General features: G+C 49.4%; 2 protein-coding genes across 2 annotated transcripts; one reads left to right on the forward strand and one right to left on the reverse strand.

Moving 5' to 3' along the window:
• The first annotated feature begins 9,352 nt into the window (after positions 1-9,352).
• LOC144103027 (uncharacterized) lies at positions 9,353-10,546 on the forward strand. The gene is made up of 2 exons (XM_077635979.1): positions 9,353-9,614; positions 10,224-10,546. Exons 1-2 carry the CDS (start codon positions 9,452-9,454, stop codon positions 10,544-10,546), a joined length of 486 nt encoding a protein of 161 aa, XP_077492105.1. The 5' UTR covers positions 9,353-9,451.
• Positions 10,547-23,303: 12,757 nt separating this feature from the next.
• On the reverse strand, positions 23,304-24,923 carry LOC144103186 (uncharacterized). The gene has a single exon (XM_077636002.1). The coding sequence runs from the start codon at positions 24,921-24,923 to the stop codon at positions 23,304-23,306; it is 1,620 nt and encodes a 539-aa protein (XP_077492128.1).
• Between the last annotated feature and the right edge of the window lie 964 nt (positions 24,924-25,887).

Below are 25,887 nucleotides of genomic sequence, written 5' to 3' on the forward strand. Positions count from 1 at the left end.
AAATGAATAAAACAGGCATATATAGAGCTTGCGGGTTTTAAAGTTGACTGGGGTTGCAAAGATTCTGCGCGTTTGCCGCTGCTTCATAGGAAAGCACGCAGAATCGGCGGAGAGGAAAGCCTGGGAAGCTCCCTGCACACGTGTTGCCCCGAGCGGTGGCGCTCACTTCTGGTCACATTAACTGGTCGCTCTCCCACCCCTTACAAATTTTTAGACAGCCTGTCCATAGACTTCTGTCTATAGGGTCTATAGACCCTCTATGGACCTCCTTCACCACGCGACGTCACGAAGATGCGGTGGCGCTGATGTTAGCAGCGACTTTCGCGTGGTAGGCAAAACAGGTTCCGCTTGCCCGTGCCTACCGCAGCTGCCGCAGCTACCGGCGGCTGCTTCAAGCCTGTGCACTGCAGAAGCAGCATGTATTGACCAGCTGCGTCACTGCTGGATCCGCGTAGTAGCATAAAAAATATTAAATTAGCCTCGATAGGTTTCTCGCGCATAAATGCCGCATTCGGAAACTGGCTAACAGGCATTGGGCCACGGTAGTAAAGCGCGAAGTCTGGGAGTCGATAGGCACTGCCACTCAATGCACTTAATAGCATGCAAGTTACTGCGTTCATTCACCGGAACTTCAGGATAGTAGCCTGATAATTGCTCAAGGAAAAAAAAGACATATGCAGCTGCACACGTACTTATCACCTTGAGCCGGATTGCACGGGGCGCCGACAGGTTCACTCGCCCCCAAGGAATGCGTTTTTTTTGTTAATAGCACACCATGCTTTAATGGCGCGTTTTATCAGATATAATATTCACTTGAACCTGTTTCTAGATATGACGACGTAATTATTTCATTCGAGTAGAGAGAAGTCTGGTAAGTTGTGTCAATCTTGCGCGGTCGCGTTGGTGTGCTTAGAATAGCGTACCTTAAGTGTGCTAAACGCCATATGCTTTTTCATTGCATCATGCATGTGTCATGTTTCATGAGGTAGTAAATGATCGCGAAGCTTGTTTGGAAAGAAGCAGCCGCAGGCGTGCTACTAACAGACACGTGGCGAGATTGAGAGGGGACGCGGCAATGAAAAGTGTTTTCGTTATTCATGCATGCCATATGTAACTAAACATGGTGAAAATATGAAATTCCTACGCTAGTTTCAGTAATTCTTTTTATTTATAGCTAAACCTAGTGCAGTTCTGGGTAATTATAATTAACACCGCCGTCAAGTCCCCCCAAGGTCTCAAATAATTGAGTAGATAGTGTGCAGTTTTTATATGCCAGCATGTACATAAAGCCCTGTTCTGTACGATGACGCGATTAGTTCTTTTTCCATATGATCAGTACTTATGCATGCATAGTTACATGAAAACGTTTCTTACAAAAAATAACTAACACAATACTGCACGTCTAGGGAAAAAAATAGAGAGATTTATTACGCTCCTCAACGTCTCAGGAATAGTTTGCGACAAATGGAATCATTTGATTTTCATGCGAAATACGAAGGTGAGTGATCCAGTCGCAAAGAATGTGAGAGGTCAGAAAACGAACCTTAAAGTTTATTCCCTCGTTTATGGCATCTTCGCTTTCGCTTTGGTCAAAGAAAGCGGCACTGAAATCAAAGAAATTACCTCACAATTTTTGACGACCACACTTCTAAAAAGCGTAATTTATAAATTTGTACTCAATATTTTGCTATAATTTTTCGTCACGAAACTAGACTTCAGGGCTAGGAAAAAAAATAATTCTAGAAATCAAAAATTTTCACCAAACCGACCAGCTTAACAAGAGGACAAGTCGGCCTGGCTGGTGCGTGGTCATGCGGCTAAAAACAGCGCTAAGCGAGACAGGAGATCAGGGACACGACGCTGTCCCCACTTTTCGCACAGCGCGACACGTACGTTTGTCAGCAGACGATGAGCACATGTCTGCTCCGACGAAACAAGGCCAGCGCTTCCCCTCACTATTGTCCTAGTGCAGAGTGCAAAACTAGTGCAGTGACACTAGTGCAAAGTGTCAAAACTTGTTTGATTCAATGCCTAGCGCATAAATAAACGGCAGGAACGCTTTCTACATGTTTACTACTAACCATATACACAATACACAGTGGCAAACTATTTCTCTGAATACGCGGCACGTGGCCAACGCGAGCTCGTGTACTTCGAGAAATTACTAAGTTGGAAGCATCGACCATTGCTATGATTCGCAGAAACTGGAAACGCGCCTACAACCCTTGAAAACCCGCGGTCAACACCTATCCGCGACGCCACTCCCCGACCTTTTGCCTACCACGAGCTCGCTAGCGATTGCAGCGCCACCTCGTTTGTTTACAAACATGCAGGAGGTCCATAGACAAACCCTAGAGAACAGCCTATAGGAAATAGAAATCTATAGACAGTCTCTAGACAAGCTGTAGATGTATGACCTACTATTTTAGTAGACTTATGTCTGTTGGCTATGATTACAAAAAAATTAATAACTATAGGAAGGCAATCGAGTCTACAAGAACTCTACAGATTGTCCGTAGACCATTTTTGTAAGAGACCTCAGAGCACCTGACACTTTGCCGACGCGCGATGTTGTGTTCTGCGCGTGCGGAACAGTACAGTGCCGCGCAGGCATCTCCGGTTTTCCTTTTCGGCTGGTGTGAAAGCTTTTTAAAGGGCAAATTTTTATGAAAAATATTTCAAAATACAGCCTTAAAGCCAAAGCGCATATAACTGTAGGAACATAAAAAATGCGGTCGAAAAATATATTTCGGGAGACTGTGAACGGCGACAATGGCGCAAAAGCACCTCAGGGTAGTACCTAAAATGAAGTTGTCCTGCGCGCTCGAAAACGCGGCATTAATTCCCATGCACCTCATTAGCACAATGTAAGCGGTGCACCGAGCGCACAACGCCACCTGCAAGGCAGCTAGAATTCGTGGATAATTTATTTTTAAAAAATAGAGGTGAGAGAAGGACATAAAACACAGGCCGTTATATTGCAGTAGAAGGTACGATATGCCAGGTGATGACTTCCAGAGATGGTTGGTGTACTCCTGAGCACGTGACAGCTAGCACACCTAATTGTAGCAGCCATAGTCCGCCGCTCCTATGGCTTATAATTCGCTGCAGTAAAAACAACCAAGTCCAAGCCCAAAGTCAGCACGCGAGTGCTACGAATAGATGCCGCCACCGGCAGGCTGCCTTTAATTTGAATTTTTTTAAAGTTATCAGTGCGGCAACTCTTGTAGTCGCTACACGACTCCCGTCGCCAATGCTTATTCATTCACTCAACACAAACAAACAAACAAAGTAAACAATGCACTGGGTACACACTTTCGCAGTCAAACACGGTAGACGCGCTTAGCGTGCTCACGCACGGTGGCTACAATATCCTCCACCACGGATGTAGAGAGTTGAAGAGCCACATTCACAATCATGCCTTGATGAGAACATGGTAGTCGGTGTCGCTTCCGGCGCCGGTAAGCTGTGCGGTGCGTTGGTTTCAAACAGGACCCGGTTCAGGGGGATGTTCTTGGCCGCCTCCATTAGACCTTTTTCTCAGGGAAGCCCAAAGGGGCGTGATGCCAAAGTGGAGCCGGGGAAACGCCTGCATCCAAAACCTGGCCTCAGGCCAATCGCCGGTGAACTTATGCAGGCGAATGGAGTAATCAGTCCTAAGCTTCTCTCTGACGATGCCCACCGCATCGTGAGTAGCCGCGCGTGAGATTATGGCTACAGATAGTCGCCGTTGAGCAGCCAACAACAACTGCCGGGTGAACAGCCGTTTTTTGTTGTTTTTCTCTGCCGGGCCAACCTTTTTCGGAGAAGTCCAAACCGATGTTAGCAAAGGCGACTGCTGAGTCATGGCCGAGGGCGTGGATCAGGGCCTTGTCAAGCGCATCTGTGTAATCCGCCGAGCGGCATGGCGGGCAGCCGAAGGAGCCCCAGATGTTATCTGCTGCGATGAAGGATTCCCACATTTCTTGGCGCTGGATCACGGCAGGGTCCGCGAAGTTCGCCACGGTTCCATCGTAACAATATGGGAAGGTATTGCGCCAGCCGAGGCGAAACTCCGCGTACCTACCTCGTTGGCTGAATTTGCTGAAAACATCTGCGAGGTTGCAGAATGTGTCTGTTAGCTCCGCCTCCCAGGATTTTTGAAGAAATTTTGAATGGCGGTCAAAACATACATGGAGCTGTACCGAAGTATGGTTGCGCCAAATGACAATATGGTCGGGCTGCTCAAACTAAGGCGAAGCTGTTGCAATGGCTTATTTAATAACGGTCTTCATGGGGAAGCGGCGAAAAAACAAAAATAAATGGTCTATTCAATCCTGTTCACCACAGAATGCGCAGACGGGAGAAAGCGGGAAACCAGACCTGTGCAAATAAAAATTTCTCAAGCGCCTTCTGCTAAGAACGAATGTCAGCGCATGGCCAGTTCTTTGTCGCTGTTGTGGCCAAGCGATGACGCGTGCCATAGGGTTTAGGCGGAGAGAAGTTTCCTTGCGTTGTTTATGGGTATACGGGGTTTTACGTCCCAAAGCTAATCAGGCTATGAGGGACGCCATAGTGAAGGGCTCCGGAAATTTCGACCACCTGGGGTTCTTTAAGGTGCACTGACATCGCACAGCACACTGACCTCCAGAATTTCGCCTACATCAAAATTCGACCGTCGCGGCTGCGATCGAACCCGCGTCTTTCGGGTTTCCATTGCAGTTTTCAGTATGGTGCGCCTAGAGTTAAAGGGACGTTAAGGAGAAACTGATATTGGTTTTTATCGGTAGCTTGCCGAGTTCTGATGAAAAATATCCTGCTTTGACTGAAAACAGAGATTTTTCGACTTAGAAAAAGACCGCAAATGGAACCCAGTAGTGTACTGTCGTGCCTCGTTGTTAATGGACCCCGTTAATACGAAGGGCTAGAATTTCAAATTTGTGATTACCATAGTTCGGCGGACTAAATCATGAATCGTCTGACTCGAGCTCACTCAGCGTAACATTCAGATCATGATGATCAGTCCGGCTCAGGTTGCAATCATGACCTGTGTTTTCGTGACGGTGGTGTGTGCTTTTTACGCGATAGCGTACATAGCTTGGCCGGTCGAAAAGGCGTCGGCGTAGTCGGCACCGCGTGTCAGAAAAAATCGGGGCCTGCGTAAAAAAAATCGTATGATAGTAATTTGTGGCCAGTGGTTGATGGTTGATTGGGGTGTGATAGGCACTGAAAAGTTAATAAAATCGTTTTAATTCATTGATGACTTGAAGAAATAAAAAAAAAAGAAAACGGGGACTCAAAGGTGTCAGAAAGCGCAGAGAACCTGAGGACCTATAACGTTCACTGACATCGCACGCCACACGGGCGCCTTTTGCGTTTCGCCTCCATCGAAACGCGGCCGCCGCGGTCGGGTTCGAACCGGGGAACTCCGGCTCAATAGACCAGCGCCTTGACCATGGAGCCACCGCTTCTTAGCAGGGTCGCCTCCTAGCCCTGTCGAGTGGGATGGGGGATAGGGTACTGTTTGGGATCCTGTTGGCAGGCCCAGAACATGTGTCATATATCTGCCAAATCACCACACTGCTGTCATTGCCCATTGATATTTGGATTGAAATGTTTTAGGTCGTGATTACCAGTTCTGTAGATTGAATGCGGAAGAAATGAGACAATATCGGAAATTTAAGCAAGTCAGTTTCCGTGACAGATGTTTAGAGTGGTAAGAGGGCATAATAAGCTTAAATTTCTGAGTTAATGAACGAAAGAAGAGAAGAACGAAAATAGGCATGGGGAAAAAGAGGATTGAAATAAATAGATAAAGAGAGGTATAAAGAAAGATCATGATGGAAGTCGTTTTGTTTCTAGAAGAAAAATGTTGAATAGCAGAGCAAACATTCCCATTCATACGTCCTAGAATAGACGCGCCAAGGGATCGAACAACGCTTTTTCACGAAAGACGATGTTTTTTGGAGTTGTGGTCAAACTAGTTTTTTATGATATCAATATTGATGAAGCATTTGAAAAAGCGCCTTCAAACCTCCCGCAAAACACTCCCCACCCCTCCTCTTCTTTGCCGAATGTCCATAGCCGAGAAACGAGGTGGCACCACTGGTGCAATCGCGTAGGCAACGGCTAGTTTTTTTTTCGTCCTCGCCGCAAACGATGAGAATATCCGGCTTTCTTGATCGATTCAGGCAAGTACAATTTAGCATAAAACAATTCTGCCGACCTAATGTCACTTCTGGGCGAAATCTGAGCTCGAAAAACTAACCAGCTGGAGTTGTTCAGCTGAGGAAAACATTCTACAGCGCGCGTTTAAATGCGGAATACGCTATATACACTTTCCCCTTGAAGCATATTTTTTTTATTTTTAAACTTCCATTCATGATCTGAGAGAACGTGCCAGTCACTAGCTGCTCTAAGCAGACGTATTCCGTAAGTAGACGAAGTAGACGTTACAGTGAGCGAGTACGTATAAATCGCGCTACTTTCGGCACTTTCAGGTGAAGATGACGCTATGGAGATGCTTCGCATCGCGATGCACGAAATTTTACGCTTAATGGGAAACGTCATGATCAAGATCAAGCCTTTTAAGAAGCATATAACAAGTGTCCTGTTGATCCGAGTATCTCACGGTCGCGCTCCTCATATTTTGCATAGTGGTGAAATTGTAAACTTCACACAATTACACCAGGTAAAATTCAATCAGTATATCTTTTATTTATTCTCACGATTCGAAGTGCAGCTATATTTACGGGCTCTGAGATTTGCCCACAAAACCTACCGTTATGAACTATGGGGAGCAGCTCTTAAGTACGTTCTGAAATAAAAAAAAGGTTCCGCACCGTCTTGAAGACGTTGAAGTAACGAGCGTTAGATGACGTCATCAATTAATTACCATTATTGGCCCACATCTTGGATTTATAAGTGGTGTCTCCAGTCAATCAGAAATTGGGTTGCTTTATCGGTTTACTATGGGGGCCGTCATTTTGAATTCCTCGGACTTCGAAAATATCACGCCGAAGGGAGGTACGTGGAAGGGAGGCCCCAAGAAATCGAGAAACGTGATGAGTAAGAGCTAACGTTCTTAAAATTAGCTGCGGTTATACTACCGAATCCTGGTTAGAAAGCGAAAGCTGTGGTGTATCGGGCAACTAGACGTGCCTCGGCGTCTGTAACAGTGAGTGCGTTCCGCACACTGGTTAGGCAGCGCGACCACCCCTTTCCAGTCCTTTCTTGCTATCGATCTCCGTATACTCTTTCTCGCTATCCTCTCCCTTTCCATTTCACCTCCACCGGCTGCAGCTCGGGTGCTTACGATATTACATAGCGATTGCCGAGGCCGGCAGCACTCTTTTCCTTCCGTTTCTTTATTTATTTTGCAACGGGGGCTTAGGTTAATGCTCAGGCGACGGCGAAACCACGGCGACGATCGAGTCTCTTGAGCGATGGCAGTCTTCTGCTTCATCTTCTTCTACTTAGTAAGCATGGCACATACCCACGCAGGGGGATTGGCCAAGGTTCAGTAGATAATCCTAATGAGGTATTTGCGCGGGGAAAAATAGGCGTGAGAAGACTAAATCAATATAAAAATTGAAAAAGTCAAATAAATTAAAGAAATACGAATTACCAGGAATAGAATCGAGCATTTTTGGACATCCGACAAAATTTTGCACTTATTTAATTATGAAGGTAGCTGCAGACACTGCTCAACGGGAATCCCTTTGCGCTCGCACCGAACGAAAAAATAACTGGAAGAGACAGAGGGAGTCCTACCGCCGTATTCACAAACAACCCTCCACTCGACGCTGCGCCTCCACTCCTGGGAGTGGAGGAGAGCGCTCATCCTCGGCCCGAGGAGCAGTCGCGCTTCTTGAACACACCTCGGACATTCCTCCATCGAGGAGCTGGCCGAGTTGCCCTCCTCCACTCCAGTGCTTTCGAGGACGAGAAAGAAACTGCTGGTGTTGAGAGTATTGTAAATTCCTGCAAACAGAACACCACCTAATTGATAATATAGAAATCCTTTTGTCTATTTTAGCGGTAAACTGCAAGGTAAAAACAAATAAACTGCATATTTTTTTGTTTTTCTATAAAAAAAGTGTACTTTTAGAAGAAATAACCAGTTTTCTTTACCTGTCTGGCAACTGCAGCAGTCGCAGCTGCCCGGCGCGGCATTTTTGTTACGGTCCCTCTTCCCTTTTTCCCCTTGCTCGCCGCGTGTTTCTCGTCTGTTGTGCTCCCGACTCGCTTCGTGCAGCTTTGTTGCAGTGTTTGTGCTTGCGCGTGTTCGACTGTTCGTGTGTGTTTAGGTGTTTTTGTATCTGCCCTTCCTTTTTTTTTGCGTGCACAATGTTCGACCATGATGAGGTATCGGACTTCGATACGACACCGTCGGCATCTGCTTCGGACGCTTCCCAGCGCGCCAAGAAACGGCCCGCAGTTCCGCGGTTCATTTTCACCGCAGATGAACGCCTCGTGTTAAGAAACATAATGGCGAAGTATCGGGACGTTGTCGAAAACAAGCGAACAGACAACACCTCGAAAAAGGCAAAGGACGAAGCCTGGGCTCAACTTTGCGAAGAGTATAATAGCTTGGCCGGCACACGCACTGTGTGTGTAGCACAGTTACGGAAACTGTGGGACAATATGAAGTGCCGCTGGAAGAAGAAGTCCGAAGAAAATAGGGAAATCTTTCGGACAGGTGAGCGAAACAGTTTTACATTCAAAAACTGTCCCATACATTTTCCTGCATGTTCGCACGTTTCATCTCCAGGCATCATCTTAATCCTAACAATTTGACGTTATTTCTTACTAATGCGAAAAAATTATATGGTTACGTCACCTCAGCAAAACGTGTCCGCAAATTCTGTCCGCGCGATTATGTCGTTCTGTGGAGATAAATATGCAAAAGTTTGAGTTAGGCAATGTGCGAGTAGATCTTGAAATGGGAAAAGTTTTTTGATTAATTGTAATTAGTTAATTAAGTTGAAATAATGAAAATAAATGCTGTCTTTGAAGCAGGTTTTGTGTGACTGATTCGATGAAAAACGATGTAAATGCACGAGAAGGCTTACTTAGTATAAAAAACTGAAGTTAAAAAATGAAACAAGTAATAAAAAACAAAAAGAAAAATTAACTGAAATAAAAACAATTTCTAGTAACGAAAACAAAATAAAAAGTTTAAATAACGGAGGGAGAAAGAGAGGAAAGGGAAAGGCTTTCGAATTTCCGCTCATAAGCAGATGTATGTGCAATCTTCTAATTTTTTTTCTTAATGTGAAAAATCTTCGAACTACTTTTGAGCAATACATTGCTGGTTTGTGCTGTTCTGGTTAGCTTTTTTTTTTTCAAGCATTGCATGCTGCGTACAAAATACACCTCACTTCAGTGTGTTTCACTGCACGGATGGTGCTGTGGGAGATGCACAATTAAGAATTTTGGTGCAGGTGGTGGTACTCTCGAATGCCGGCCAATGAGTCCGGCTACGGAACTGGTTGGCGCAGTTGCTGACCATATGGCAACAAGACTGCCAAACCCATTTGACAGTGACGGAGCCCACGTCGGCGAGGCAGTGCTGTCCCTGCCACCTGCTGCACTATTAGAGGCCATGGTAAACGGCAACGAAACAAGCCAAGGTGACTTTTCCAGTAAATAAGGCTGCCCTCTTTAAATACTAGTTACAACTGTCACGGTTAGTTTTCCTCGTGCATCAAGTCCAAAACCTGTGCCTGGGCTGAGAAAGACTTTGTCGGGGAGGGCTATGGATTAATTTCAACTGCAAGGGATTCTTTAGCGCCCGCATTACATGCCGCATGCCGCATTACACGGGCATTTACACATCTCGCACCTATCGATATGTGGCCGCAGCATCCCTGATTCAATCCGCAACTGGTGCTCAGCGATCGAGCGGCACTGCAGCAGACGTTAGTTATTTTCTGCTCGTTGTATGTACATGTGCTCAAGCAAGCGGGGCCACATATTTATTAGTACTTCTTGACGGGCTCCTACTGGGTCCATTTTTCATGACGTCACATATATGTTGATAAGTTTATTTTTAGATGTCTACCATGTAAAGGATGTTTTTGGTTCTCTGTTATGGTCTGAATAGCCTCTATTCATGGACTTATTTGTTCTTTGCGTGTCATATCACAGTAGTCTGTATGTAAGCATAAGAGTCCACCAATTTTGTCACAGCATTGCAGAGTTCTCATGAAGGCATTGTATGTATGCACATGTTTTTGCAGATGATGTTCCTGCACAGTCACCATTGCTGAACAGCCGACCCATAAACGAGGATGAACTTCCTGTTCAGGAAGAGTGCCTCAACGCAAGCAGACGAACAGTGGTCGTGCCAAATCAGAGCTCATCTGAAGGCATCCCACCAACACAAACTGCTCGCACGAGGGCAGGTGGCCCCCGTGTTGCTGCGGTAGAGCGGACGCTGGCTCCTGAACTAGCCGCCAGAATTACGGCTATTGAAGCTGAGGAGCTGAGGAGCGGCGCAAGGAAGAGCTGCACCATCTCGATGTGCAACTCCGCAGGAGCCAGCTGGCCGAGCAGCGGCTAAAAGTCAAAATGCAGCGCAAGCTGGTTTCTCTCGACATTCAAATTCGGAAAAAGCAGTTAGAAGCAATGCAGCGCTAAATGGAAAAATAAAATTTAGTTGTACATATTTGTCTGGGAACACTTCTGTGTATAATTACACTGTCGTCATTTTGATGCAGTCGTACAGTATATGCTCATTCCTTCAGTTTCTTAAAAACAATGTTCTTTATTTAACACACTGCACATGTATAAACAGCACAAAGAAATATAATATGGAAAAGATCAATCAGTAAAAAAGGGAGGTAGCCTAAAAGCGGCCAAAAGGAAATCCGTCGTTGGCCGAAATTGGAGAGTGCCATAGTCGTTCACAAGGAAATTGACAAAATACTACTTGTGAAGGGTGTCACGCAGGGAGACACGTCTCCAGTACTATTTGCCACGTGCTTCCAGGATATTTACAGAGAACTAGAGAGGAAGCAACTGTAGATGAAATTTAATGGCGAATGCCTCAATAATCTGAGATTTTCTAAAAATATTTCACTGCTAAGTAGCTAAGGACAAACTTCCAAGCATGATCGAAGACAAGCAAAGGAAGCAGAACGGTGGTTGTAAAAATAATATTGACATCTCCAGTAATGTTAACACTCGGAACGGAACAGCCCACGAGAGGCAGCAAAGCATTGAAAGTTGTAAGGTAAATGCATCTATTTAGAGCATAGTGACCACAGATCCGCACCACACGTGTAAACTAGGATAATAAGAATGATGGTGCAGCGCATTTGGCAGGCACTCTCCAGCCATGAATTGCAGTTTACTAGTATTCTTCAACAGCCATATCTTGTGGGGCAAAGCCTATAACCTATGGGGCCGATACAGTGCAGAACTACAAAAAGGAAAATGATAAATGTAGCGGTTAAAGTGCAGAATGAATGTGGGAATAAATGAGAGTTGGTGACATCCTAGATGGAATCAAGAAGAAATGGGCATGGGCAGGGCATGTAATGTGAATTCAAGATGAATGTTGGGCCATTGGTAACAGAATGGATCCCAAAAGAAGGCAAGCATAGGAGAAGGCGGCAGAAAGTAGGTGGGCTAATGAGATAAGGAATTCTGCCACAACAAGGCGGCCGCAGCTGACACAGGACAGGGTTAATTGGAAAGATACAGGAGAGGCCTTCGTCCTCCCGTGGACGAAGTTCAGCTGATGATGACATTAAATTGCTATAAGAAATAGAAAAAAGAAATAGGCAAAAACAATGCAAATACCATAAAAGTAACGGTTCTTTAACACTAGAAAAGTATTGTGTACATTTGCCGAGAAGGTAATTAGGACACCTAACGGAATGATCTGGCTATAAGCCCCACCCGAACATGAGAGCCATTCACTGTGTTGGCAGAAGGCTGCGGTGGCACATGGAGCTGCTGGGGTTGCACGCTGGGCCGTGGCTGCTGGATAACGGGGAGGGCCACAGCAGGTGGCTCCGGGTCCTTCCGTAGAACGGCGAGGTTGTGAAGGGCGCCGCAGACAGTTATTATAACTGCTGAGCGCTCAGGGCGGTTTTGGAGGCCCATATCTAAGCATAGAAAGCGGCGCTTCCAAACTCCAAAAGCCCTCTCCACACTGTTTCGGGTTTTGATGTGGGCCGCCTGATACCTGCGTGAAAGACGAGCAGTTTGAAGTAAAAACTTGTATAGCTGTGCTAAATTGAAGAGCACAGCAGTCTGCGCATTACATTCTCAGTGGCCCCATTGCAGCTACTAATGAAGCTTTAATTACATTTGCACGCCTCGGGAAGTATTAAGTCATCTTCAGGGGCTTTGTCCGTCAACCGGTGGCAAATGTATTAAGTCTGAATGTTGAATTTGTGTTGAATTTGATTAGAAAAATGGGAAAAGCATGGGAAAAGTAAGTGTTTCGGTAACAAAAAAAATGGAGGATCCACTCTTTGATGTAAAGAGTTTACAGAGCAGAGCAGCAGCAAAAGGAGATGACATTCGTACATTTGTGTTGCCTTCAATCAAAAAAACTATGGTGTATAAGTTCCCTCTTGCACTTACCTGCCCTCTGGGGTATTTGGTGGGTTGGCATCTGCCAGAGGTGTCATTAAAAATGACATGCAGGGATAACCTGCGTCTCCCAGTAGCAACCCGGGAACTCTCTTCGTCTCGTAGAGGACTCGTGCACGGCTGTTATCAAACATTCTGCTGTCATGGACTGATCCAGGCCAGCCGACGACCAAGTCGTAAAATTCCAGTCTTGGCCCCGTTATTGCCTGAGGATAAAATATTATGTCTCTGTCATGATGATATTCTCAGGAAATGAATATAAATTTTTGTGGCTACATGTCAAATCACTGTACTCTTCAGCAATTAATATCTATTTATATAGCTTAGGTTCTATGTTTTACAAGCAACAAGAGCCAGAAAAATTAGCACATTCATCAAAACGGCGCAAATTGTTTGCTTGCAATGCGAGTGAAAATTTGGTGCTTCATGTAACAGGAACGCTAGGTAACATACATGGTATTTATTAATTTTTACCCTCAAGGTCATGCAGGCATTTCAGAAGGGTGCAGGCAGAAAGAAATGTAAAACAAGCAACGTGAAAAACAAATGACTCCTCCTACATATACAATGTTAGCTAAGAAATAGAGAACTAATTTATTAGTGGATACAGAAGTGCGCAAGCCAAAATATTGAGGCATAACTAAAATATTGTACAAAAATATACCTGCATCACTGATAAATTGATAGCACAAGTCGCTTTGGACATAAAAGGAGTTTGCGTATACTTAGAAACAATAATTGAACCAGACCCTCCAATCTTGAAAAGTGATGCAGTGCAGGTTCAAAGCACTGCAAGAGATCGATTATCTTTTTTTGCTCAATGTTTACATGAACATTATTTGAATAAGACGACAGCTATGATGGGCAATGTGAAGGAAAGCGGCCCTTATGTTTGTTCTAAATATCAACACGCGTTAATATGATATAATGTCACCTAGATCGCGATAAAGTTTTGCAAAAAGAAAAATGGGCTCACCTGCACATTGATCGAAAAGTAACCTTTTCGGTTGCGGAATACTTCTCCGAGTTGACCGCCAGGAGACTTGATTCGGATGTGGGTGCAGTCTATGCACCCAGTCACCCCAGGGAAACGGCCAAGGCGGTAGAAGGCCGTCGTATCCGCTTGGAACTCGGCCGCTGTAGCAGGGAACTTCACAGTTCGCGGGAACAGATGTGCCGCGATCAGCGTTGATATTCGTTCCACTGCACGGCACACCGTCGGTTGCGAAACATTTATCAAGTCACCGGTGACGACTTGGAATGTTCCACTTCCATAAAATCGCAGCGCAACGGCCAGCTGAAGCATCGGTGGCAGCGGGTGACCGCGATTGCTGACGCTTTCTTCCATGGGCAGGCACTTCAGGAGCTCTCGCACGGTGTCCTTCGTAAACCGGTACCGGGATAAAAACTCCCCATCGCTGAAATGCTCCAGCGGGTTTATTCTATCCCGCAAAGCCCGCCGTGGCACAACTGCAGCTTCGCTATCGTCGGCTCCATCGTGAAACAGTTCGTCCACACGTAGCACATGTTCGGCGAACTCGGCGAGCGAGCCGGCAGCCATCTTGACACTGTTGAGGGGGGACGCTTCGGCCGAGGAGGCGTTCAAGGTAGCAACAGCGCCACCTCGAGATTTTGGAGGAAAGCTTGGAGGAGTTCCTCCGTTCGAGGGCCGGTAGGAGTGGAGGAGGGTTTAAGAAGCACGAAACCGGCTTCGAGGAGCAACTCGAGTGAAATTTCAAGTGGAGGTCTGTTTAAGAATACGGGGGCTAACCTCGAAAGAGGGACCTCCAAATACTGTTTTCTCTTAACTGCGAACCGCAGGCAAAAGAGGAGAAAATGGTCTATTGTTTCAACTTGCCCACATGATGCACAAATTTTTGTCGCAGCGAGCCCACGTCTGCATAAGTACAAATTTAAGTGAGGGATTCTGCATCGCAGAAGCGTCATTGACACCTCACAAAGCCTTCATTTACACCACCGGATATTCCATGGGAACTTTAAGTGGTTAAAATCCACGGTATTGAGCAATGGATCACTCAGGTTGGCTGAAATATGTTGGAATCGCTGGAAACGTGAAATTTCTAACACAATGAGGTGAGGGACGGGATAGATTACAGGAGCGCTGAGAGCTGACCCTGCCAATAAATCAGCCGCCTCGTTAAAATAGACGCCCGAATGTCCATATACCCAGACAAAGCGGATCTCACGCACTGTGCGCGGTGCAAAAAACCTAAGTGAACGATTCAGTAAAGATTTTCCCGAATTTTGGAGAGAGACTAGAACTGAAAGGCAGTCTGCAGGAATAAGAACCCGTGCTACATGCCTAGGAAGATTGAGAAGAGCCAAACCAATGGCCAGAAACTCTGCGAAGAATATAGGAGTATAATATGGGATACGAACGGAATAGCTCCAACCCAGTTCCTGCGAATATATCCCAACCGCCGCCTTCCGACAGCTGCCGGAGGCATCAGTGGAGATAGCAGTATGAAGAGGAAAATTCTGTAGGTGTTCAGAAAGGAGACCATTTAGTATATTTGTGGGCATACGTTTTGCATGGGACGGGAAAATATGGTCATAATAGAAGACGGGGTCAGCCTGCGTATCTGCAACTTGTTGCAAGGAGATCAGATCAACCTGAAGCAGGGCTAACAGATTCTGCGTGAACCTAACTTGCGGAAGCTGATAGCGTGGCCAATGATCAGTGAAAAACAGGGGTGGTTGGGATAGAAAAATGGGACTACGAACGCCGGGGGCCCGGTCAAGGGACCTGAGGAAAGTACGCACTGTTAGAAGTTGGAAGCGGGAAAAGAGATCGGGGATATGGGCTTCCAGATAAAGGACAGCGTTTGAAGCTGATTTTGGGAGCCCGAGGCATAGCTGTAGGGAACGCCTTTCCAGTAAAGCTAATGGCTGCAGCTCGTAGTTTGCGCTACCAGAGAACAAGACACAACCAAACTCCAGAATTGTTCTCATATAAGCCTTATAGAACAACAGTAACGTGTCACGACGCATGCCAAACTTTTTATTGCCAACTCGTGTCGATCGGCCCAGAGCACGTTCCCCTTTAATAACATTATTCTTAATATGGTCTCGCCAGTCCAAACTTTGATCATAAGTAACGCCTAGGTATGTAACCGACTCCACCTGCGGAATTGGAGTGGAGCGGTATACTAGCGACATGTACAAAGGAGTGTTCGGCGGAAATACCAGCACGCCACATTTGCTGGCATTAAGTGATAAATTAATTTGGTTCAGCAAGACTTCAATAGCATTCAGGTATGCCTGCAAACACTCGTATAGCGCATGAATATCCTTTGCTGATGCGAAAAAAGCTATATCATCTGCGTATACATAAACTGTAATGTTTGGATGAATGGGTATGTCCCGAACCAATATGCCGTAAAGCAGTGGAGACAAAACAGATCCTTGCGGCACAGCTCTTGATTGATCATAGGTATTACAACAGAAAGATCCGTCTGTACAAAAGAAAAAGCAATCTTTTAAAAGTTCACAAATCCAAGCATACATGTAGTGTGGTAGATGTAGCTGAGCAAGATTGTTAATAAAGACCGTGTGTTCAACGCTGTCATAGGCTTTAGCAACATGAAGTGTCACCAAGGTCGCAACTTCTCGCGCATAGAGAGTCGTATTCGGCTCTCGAGATCCACATGCGCGGACCATATGGAACAACCGCGACGAAAGCCAATCTGTGCGGAGCTAAGGCCGCTAACGTGAAGAACATGCTATGTGAGGTGACTGTGTACTACTCTTTCTATTGGCTTTACTAAATTTGGGGTTAAAGCAATCGGCCGAATATTGTATAAATGAAATCCATTCTCTGCATTTTTCAAAAGTAAAATTATTTTCGCAATTTTTCAACTGTAAGGAATCCAAGAGTTTTCCAATGACGCATTTACAATACCCAGAAGATGAGTTTGAAAGTCTTGCGCTAAAATCTTTAACATGCCCACAGTAACCCCTTCTTATCCCGGGGCAGCAGACATGCATCGAGGAAACAATTAATTGGGAGGAGTTCCGACACGTCCACCTCGGGATAGTCCGAGCTGGGGGTGAGAGTGTGCAAAAGTTCCGTTTTCTGCACTTGGAAACCTAAAGCCAGCCCCTGAGCGATACGTTCAAAGTGTTCCTTAGCTTCCTGCGGAGACAATACCATTGAGTTTATGCAGTTGGAGGCCGGAGAGTTGTTATTCTGCGCCATGAATCTATATAGAGCCTTCTTTTTCTGAGGTTTAGAGAGATAGGTGTTTAAATTTTGATTATAATCCTCCTTTGATTTTTAACAGTTCTTTTGAAGGATGCAGAGGAGAACTTATAATTTATCCAATTAGCTGGGCTCTGATTATAGGAAAGGCTTTTCGATGCTGCTTTTCTAAGGCGATAAGCTTTCTCACACTCCTCCGTCCACCAAGGAGACGGCTGTCTGGCTAGTAGCGCACACAGAGAATACAGAGCTCTCAGCGGCATCTTGCAGAAAGGAAATTGCCCGCTGAGCTCTTTCTGCTCGACCTGAGCTAACTATGGAGGGAACCGAGGCAGATATCAATTTTTTATACGTAATGTGATTTACAAATATCATGGTTGCTCCACCTTTTCTGATAGGAGAGGACATAATAGTAAACGTTATTGGAAAGTGGTCACTAGATGTACCTGAGTCTACTGTTGACGATGCAGGTACTCCAACCCAACGAGATGCGATGTTAAATCTATGACTGAACGAGAAACTCCACGCATAAAGGTTACTGCTTCGGAATTGCAGCACCGCACTGCATTCATAGACATCCATGACCAGAGAAGCTGGCCGCAGGAGTCAGAGCGACTACTCCAGACACTGTGGTGCGAATTAAAATCCCCTGCGATGACTGTGTTGTTTGCTCCGCTCAGTAAGGTATCCAAACAGTCTGTCCTGTGAACACCTACAGGAAAGTAGACGCTAGCAATCGCTACTTTGGCGCACTGTGGAAGGGAGATTTCAACCGCCAACAACTCACCGTCAGGGAGCTTAAATTTCTGCGAGATTGATGCCCGGTGACATATTTTTTGTAGAGATCATAGTTATTAACCCACCACCCCTGTCATTAATGTGGTCTACCCTGAAAACACGGAATTTTTTCATTGAAAATGATTGAAAATGAAGTGGAGAGAGCCACGTTTCTTGCAAAATCACAATATCTGGATAATGTTTATGAAGAAGTATTTCAAGATCCGTGAGAGAAGAAAGTACGGAACGACAATTCCACTGCAAAACTTTTAAACCCGCCATGATTATTGACTGATGAAAGAGGCAGCAACAGCCTCCTTCAGCATATCAGTCTGGCGGATTACTTTGGGGGGTCCTTTCTTTGGTTTGATTCGCGGAACAGCTGACTTCGAGGGTGACGAAGAAGCTCGAAGCTTCTGGAAAGGACAGAGCATTTCAACATCCGTGTTACAGATATCTACTTGAGAGACACTGCCAGGAGCGCTGTTGCTAGGCGGGACTTGGGATGTGTCAGGAGGCGACATGGAGTCACTCTTACTAGCAGCACAATTTGGGAGAGATGCAGGCGTCGCCGCCGAAACAGATGATTGAGAAGGCAGAGACAGGCCTGCACAAAGTTGAGATAAAGCCTCGGTGAAGTTGCATAGCATTCGCTCGACCACCACACGGAGCACACGGGCGCCTTGGCGTTTCGCCTCCGGCGAAATGCGGCCGCCGCCGTCGGGTTCGAACCCGGCTATTCCGGATCAGTAGACGAGCGCCTTGACCACTGAGCCACTGGGGCGGTGTTTCTGCCACAATGTTGTCTATGCCAAAGCATGTAGCGCACATCTGTCACTAATGCCACTTAGCTTACAGCGTGACTGAGATGTCCACAGTTCCGCAGGGGGGGGGGGCAGTTATGTGCTTTTCCTTTGCTTTCGAAGTTCCCGAAAAACTGAAAATTGGTCTTTATCGGTTTCTGCGCAGGTGCGTCTCGACGACGTCCCGTGGTTCTCCTGCACTGAACGCTCCTGCCCATATGAAACTGACGCCGAACAAGCTACGGAAGGGAGTAGTAAAGCCTTCGCTTTAAAATTGCAGAAGTGAGGTCAATGTCAACGTTCTTCGTGTCGTGTTTCCACTCAGCTAGCCCCCCACCTCCTTTCACGCAGTCTTGTACGTCGCATGAGGTCACGCACGCCTACGCATTTTGCGTCAGATTTGCCTTCGCTCATTCTAGTTCAAACCACCAACCAGCCCGCCTTTCCTTGTCACCTTCCACATTAGACAACGGCAGCAAAATTGGCTGCACCGCGAAGCACATTCCCGGCCATGTTCCCGGCAAAGGTATAGCAACCTTCATGCTGCGTAGGATAGTACAGCCACCTGTTGGAATTCCGAGGTACAAGTGTTAACAACATGGCCAGCCACCAAGAGGGCGCGCTGTTGTGGCTACTTCAACGTTTATTTTAGAAATCGGACGAAGTAGTCGCAGACTCCATCGAGTAACATTCCTCTGCTGAGTGGCATTATAAACAGAGCAGTCCAGTCAGGCTAACGAAAGAATGCTGTTTTTTTTCCTTTCCCAGAAATGTAATGTGCAGAGGAAATAGAATAGCCAGTGTAGTAGTCTCCAGCAGGGACATTTTGTTCTCCGGTCCACAGGGTATTGCATATTTGGGCATCTCTAATTTTGTATCTTATTTTTGGTGTGAATAACGCGCTACAAACTAAAAAAACAACTGGAACGGGGACACAGGACAAAGGCGCACTAAAAACTGAGATTTATTCTGGTACGACGGTACATAAAAAAATTCATGCACATGCTGAAACAATCAATCCATTGCCAACGGCTGTGTCGCACGCTCCTTCGTTTGTTAATTAGATGTACCTCCTCACTTGATAACAACGCCGAGGGTATGCTTACGCACTCGTCTTCACCGGCCTCCAATATCTCAAAGGCTTCGCTTATTTCTCTTTCTTTCTTCTCCTTTGCCCGAGCTAAAATTGTCCGATCAAAGTAAGGTGAACATTTGTGATTTGCGCAATGAGGGCCGACGTTTCCAGGATTCGTTATTTTTCCTAAGTTATTACTGTGCTCTTTCAACCTGGTGTTTAGACATCTGCCTGACTGACCTATGTAGCTCATGCCGCAATGCAAGGGAATTTTGTAGATTATACCGGTGGCACATTCTCCGAAGTTTTCTTGGCCGCAGTGAGTTTGACTCAAGTGTGAGTATGACCTCGTGAGCTACGTTGTCAAACTCCCCTTTCAGGCTGAGCGCGAGGACAATTTTGTCGTTTTGGGGGTGTGTGATGGGGTTCAAGATTTCAGGGTTGAGATGGAGCAGGACATCCTATGCGGATCTGTGTGGGCGAAATCTGAACATGGTGTCCGCGAAGGTGTTGTGTTGTTCGAGGTATTCGGAAAGCCGATCCCACACCATCGTCTACATCAATATGCCCACACAAGAGGTGAGAGAGATGGGGCGGAGGCTGTTCGTGTCGATCGGTTTCCCGGCCTTCGGGATGAAGATGACAAGGGCCGTCTTCCAGTCAGTGGGGAGGGTGGTTTCCCCCGTTCAGATCGCATTGATGTATTCTAGAAGACAGTGATACTAGAAGACACGGTACACTGAATCAGGAAGGTTCGCCAAAACTTTGACGGTGACCTTGTCCCGGCCCGGAGCGGTGCCCCTGTTCATTTTGGCCAGACTGGCCTGCAGATCGTGAAGCTGCAAAGGCTTGTCCAACTCCGAGTTTTCCCTGCCTGCGTAGGAGTAGGGCGATCTGCGGGCATCCTGAGTTGTGCACAGGTAGCGATCCCGGAGCGCCTGTGCCAACTTTGTTGAATTTCCTTGGAATGAGTGCATGGCTTTGTGTAGTTGCTTCTGCGTTTCTGTGCGGGTCTGTGTTGGGTTGATCGGGGCTAGGAAGAGCCGCCACGTGTTGCGCCTCGACATTTGCCTCGCCGCCGCGTTTCAGCGGTCCACCCAGTTGGAGTCAGCGAGTTGGGCCGCGTATTGTGCTGCCTGCCGGGTGAGGTCCGCAATGCGCGCTTTGAGCTTCTTGTGTTTCTGGTGCTTCCAGCGGCGCGTAAGGCCGCGGCGCGCTTTCCAGGGGTGGTGCAGGGGGTTGTCCACGTCCGTGACCACCTCTGTGAGCTGTATCTGCTACTCATGGGAGCGAAGGTGCGATATGACTGACCGGGACCAGTTCGTGTAGCCCTGCTCTGTGATGTTCGTGTTGGCGTCGGATGGGAAATCTTGGCGAAAGGTGGCCCAATTGGGGATGCGTGCATGTGTCGTGGGGCGCTTTATGGGGCATGTATAAACAGTGGTGTTGAGGATGCAGTGGTCGCTGACGAGGGTATCCTCGGTGTTGATCTAGTCTGCGTGTCTTATGTTGCGAGTGAAGGTGAGGTCCGGGCATGTGCCTCGGGTCACCGAGTTGCCTGCGCGGGTAGGAAATGCCGGGTCGGTGTGGAGGATGAACCCCAGTGTGGACGCCAACTCCGCCAGCATGCGTCCGCGTAAATCCTCCTTAAGATAGCCCCATAGCTGGCTAGGGACGTTGAAGTCGCCCACAATCAGCAGGGAGTCGCGATCCGCCTCTTTAAGTGCACGGCTAAAGAGGTCCGCGAAGGTCACTCGCTTCAGTTTCGGGGAGCAGTATACATTAAGTACGCGCAGGGGAGGATCGGATCAGCGAAGGGGAAGGATCCTTACCATGGCGTACTAGTACGGTATATTGAGATCGAGGTCAATTTCGGTGGCTGTGTACGACTTGTGTACGACGAGACACGACGAGGGGTCTCGCTGGAACATCGCGTAGTTAGTCAACTTGGCCGCCGCTCCTGGCTCCTGGAGGGCGACCACGGCGGGCAGAGCCTCGAAAGTTTCTAGGTAGGGGCGCAGGTTCGCGCGTTTCTGTCGTGCCTTGAAGGCTCTACAATTCCATTGCGTTACGGTTACCAATTTGTGTGTTTTCGGAGGAGGGCAACGCTTGTTAGGCCGTCCTGCCAACATTAGGATTGGAGGTGAGAGACGGGGGCTGATGGGACTCCGGCACAGAGGCAGCACCGGGTGGGGGTGCGGGGTTGAAGTCCTCCGATTCCGTGTCTCTAGGATTGCCGATAATTTTTTTTGTGCCTGTTGAAGGCTCGGATACCTTCGAACCGCCAACTCATTCGGGTGGTTTTCGATTTCATGCAGCAGCTGATAGCTGCAGGGACGGAATCCGAGCGTTTGGTCTCCATGCAGTTCATCGCCGCTTCTACCATTTTCTGGAGATGGGAGGTGAGACGCGCCTCCATCGCAGCCATTGCCGACGCGAACGCGGGCGGCAGTTCGGGCTCACTCTCCATGCCATCGGAAGCCGGTATACCCGTCGCAGCAGCTAGCTATTCTTCTAAATTTAGAATTTTGGTGAGCAACTGCCCTATCTTTGCTCTAAGCTGCTCATTTTGTCTGCGGCTTTCGACATCTACGCCGTAAGCCGAGGAGAGAGAAGTGGGTGAGGAGGAAGGAGGGGAGGAGGCGACTCTTGCCCAGCTGCTCACCTGAGAGTGTTGTTGCTGCGCCGGGGCCCGGGCTCCGGCAGCGCCACTTGGTTTGAGGGCGGGGAAGTGCTTGGCGTCGTCTCCACTGGGGGGTAGTGGCGGCGCCTGCTTATTCTTCTTGTTGTTCTTCCTTCACTTCTTCTCTCCCGTTGACTTCAGTCCGGAAGATGAGGAGGCCGGGTTGACGTCTACCTCGCGCGAGCCGGTGGCGTGATTGCAGCGTACCGTGCCGCCATTGTCTCCTCGGCTCCGTCGGCGGGCGAACCTTGCCTGTTTACAGGCGCTGGCTTCTCGGACACTCCATATTGGGAAGGCTTGGCTCCGGCAAGATGAAGTCAGCGGAATTTTGCCGTGCAATCTTTCGAGCCCGTGGGGTGGGCTAGTCCACAGATTGCAAAGGTTGGGTTGCATTCGTGTGGCGCACGGCCGTCCTGCGTCACAGTCAAAGTTTGGCCGCAAAGGCCACACTTAGGCGAGCTCGGCGTGGAACAAGAGTCCGCGCGGCGTTCCACCGTGCCACGCTTCACACAGACCTGCACAGTTCGTTTGTATTCTCGGACGGGGGTGAGTTCCCCGTTGTAGTGGACGTACCGCGGGACCACCTTTCCAACGAAGGCGATCACCGCGATGTATGATTTTCCGAGGCGGCGAATGCTGGCAATCTGGCCGCCTCGCCAGGCAATTTGGGCGCTGAGGGTTGCGCAGGTTTCCTCGTGGGCGATGCCTCCGATGATGCCGCGGCACATGTCCCCGGTTTGTTTGAAATGCCTGTGTACGGGCGGGTTGTTGTTGTAGGTGCTATGGGATATTCTGGGGAGGGGGTACTGGTCCCGACGTATGTTGGCCCTTAGGGCATCACTCTTGGGGACCAGGAAAGGGGTTAGGGGGATGTAGGGTGGGGAGGGGAGGGGGAAGGTGGGTGCCGTCATGTCCGGGGGAAGCCGTGGCCTGGGGTCCGTCAGGAGGATCTTTTGGTCCTGCCATCACGTCGCCGTAGCAGCAACTCCGGCTCGCACCTGGGAGGGGAAACCGCGGTGCACTGGGAGTGTGTGCAAGCACCGGCGGGGAGGGGGAGAGACTTGGTGCACTGGGATAGTGTGCAAGCACCAGGCCGGGGAAGGAGCCGCGGTCCTCTTGTAGCCATCGCCTCTTGCTAGACGGGGCGACGGACTAGAGTAGGAGGCTCAGGCCAGACTCCCCAAGAAAGGAGAGGAGGACCCGGTGCGCTTGGAGCTGGTTGCGGACCGGGAACAGGAAGTCGTCCTCAGTGGTGGTCGGGAGACCAAGTGCCCGGTAGCCCGACTCCAGGCGTTGCCTGGGGAGGTCGTGGGTCGGGTACGCCAACAGAAGGTGACCGAGACTGCCCGTGTCACCGCAAGAAGGGCAGGCAGGGGAGGAGGCCCGGCCATGGACGTATAGCCTGGAAGGCGTCCACGTGCATCCGATACGGAGACGCAGAAAGAGGGAACGGTCCCGCCGGGGCAGCTGGTCCGAGAGCCGGCGGAAGGGCTTTCGGGCCGCTATTCTCCGGTCCGGGTAAGGGGTCCGCACCACCTGCAACAGGAGAGAGCGGGCAAAATCGTGCTGGGTCACTGCTAAAGATACCGGGGACCCGTCGGCGTGAGCTGACTTGGCCGCAGCATCAGCCAGGTAGTTGCCCTCAATGCCGGAGTGGCCCGGCACCCAATGCAGCGTGATCCGGTGGCCCGCATCCTCCAGGGCGTGCAGACGGGCCCTGAGCTGTGAAGTGGTGGCGACGGCATCATGAGGCCTGGTCAGCAGCTGAAGGGCTGACCGGGAGTCGCAGAGGACTGCCACAGGGCCAGGTGGGAGGGCCGCCATGAGGTCAGCCGCCAGGTGTAGACCTGCCAGCTCGGCAGCTGTCGAACTGCCTGGGAAGGAGAGCCTGCAAGTCTTGGTGACGCCCAACTGCGGGGCCACGAGAGCCGCAGCTGCCCGACCTGAGGCCGGCAGCACCGACCCATCGGTAAAGAGGAGAGTGGAGCCTCCGCACTCCTCCAGAAGGGCAGCAGCAGCCTGCTTGATGGCTGCAGCCGGTGTGCGGCGCTTGGACGTGCCTCCAAAGTCCAGGGAGACCTGCAGAGGAGGACGCGTAGGGAGCGGGGGGAGGGCCAAATGGCTGTTGGGTCGGCCCAGGGACTCCAGGTAAGCGCCGGCGAGCATGCCCGTCCTGGAGTGGGGGCGCCCCAAGAGACGTGCACAGGGGGCTTCACCGTCAGGTACATGGTGGAGCCGGTCCGTGTGTGTGAGGCCTCTCTGCAATAACAGAAGGTTTAGTGGGAGCACCCCCGCTTCGGCAAGGGTGGCCGGGGTCTGGGAGGTCCGTGGGACTCCCAAGAGACGGCGGATCCATTTCCGCCGAGCGATCTCGAGGCGGTTGAGCCGGGCGGCCTTGAGGGTCACCAGGGGGAGGGCGTAGAGGACTGCCGAAGTCCCGGCAGCCTCGAACAGCCGGATGGCCCAGGTGGCAGAGCAGCCATTCCCGCGTGCCAGGAGGCGCACGGCCGTTCGGCCGACGCGGTCCAGGTGGAGCAGGAGGGGCTTGTCTGCCGGGATCCAAGTGAGGCGATGGTCAATGGTTAGCCCAAGGTACCTCACTTGCTGTCTCCAGGGCAGGTTGGTGCCGTCGATCTGCAAGGTGCGGATCTCGGCCGTGGCCCGTGCACCTCGTGGGTGGACGAGGATGGCCTCCGACTTTGTGGCGGAGAGCACCAGGCCCTTGGAAGTCAGGAAGGACTTCACCGCGTCGAGTGCCCGCTGGAGGGCCATCCTTGCAGAGATGATGTGCCTGCGGGGGGCGCGGACTCAGAGGGCGATGTCATCTGCGTAAAGAGAGGAGAAGACTCGGTGGCGATCCTGCTGGATGGCGTTCGGGAGGCCGGCCATGACCAGGTTGAAGAGGAAGGGGCTGAGGACTGAGCCCTGCGGAACCCCGGCGGTGATGGGGCGAGGAGAACTAGGGTGCCCCCGACCCGAACCTGCATGGACCGGTTGGAAAGAAAGGCGGTTACGAAACGGCGCAACCGCCCGGTCACTCCAAGATCGTCTAGAGCCTGCTCGATCGTGGAGTGGGGCAGGCTGTCGAAGGCTGCCTGGATGTCCAGGAGGACCAGGAGGGTGACCTCTCCCTGCTGCTTCGCCTCCTCCAGGCAGGAGACCACGTCGGCAATGGAGTCTGCTGTGCAGCGGTGCCTGCGGAAGCCCGTCTGGCACTCGGAGAGGAAGCCGCTGGCCCTGGCTATCCAGGAGAGGCGTTGCAGGGCCACGAACTCCATTGACTTGCAGGCTGCTGAAGTCAGCGACACAGGTCGGTAGGAGGAAAGAGCCCTGAGGGGTTTCCTGGTCTTCCGGATCGGGACCACGATTGCCATGGAGCAGCTCTCCGGGAGGATGCCGCTGTCCCAGATGATGTTGAAGGCATCCAGGAGGCGGGCCTGCTCTGGGGCGTCCAGGTTCCGCAGCATCTGCAAAGTGAGCCCATCTGCCCCAGGAGCGCTCCGCTGCTTGGAGCGGTGGAGGGCTCGGTGGAGCTCATGAGGAGTGATGGGTGCCTTTGCTTGTGGACAAGCTGAATTTGCCGAGCAGGCGATCGGCGAGGTGCGGATTCCGTGCGCCCACAACGAGCAGATTCTGCTCCCAGGCGGGGTCGATGTTCAGAGTGTTCTGTGTTGTGTCGGGTTTAATGGCGCATAAGCAACCAAGGCTATCATGCGCCAAGCTCTAGGTACCAGGA

This window comes from Amblyomma americanum, chromosome 1 (assembly GCF_052857255.1).
Source record: "Amblyomma americanum isolate KBUSLIRL-KWMA chromosome 1, ASM5285725v1, whole genome shotgun sequence".
NCBI classification, from domain to species: domain Eukaryota; kingdom Metazoa; phylum Arthropoda; class Arachnida; order Ixodida; family Ixodidae; genus Amblyomma; species Amblyomma americanum.

What these genes read in the sequence shown, in the direction of transcription:
- LOC144103027 (XM_077635979.1), top strand. Translation starts at nt 9,452, where the DNA reads ATGAGTCCGGCTACGGAACTGGTTGGCGCAGTTGCTGACCATATGGCA. An exon ending in CGGCAACGAAACAAGCCAAG is followed by an intron (nt 9,615 to 10,223) that starts GTGACTTTTCCA and finishes ATGTTTTTGCAG; the next exon opens with ATGATGTTCCTGCACAGTCA.
- LOC144103186 (XM_077636002.1), bottom strand. Translation starts at nt 24,923, where the DNA reads ATGGCCCTCCAGCGGGCACTCGACGCGGTGAAGTCCTTCCTGACTTCC.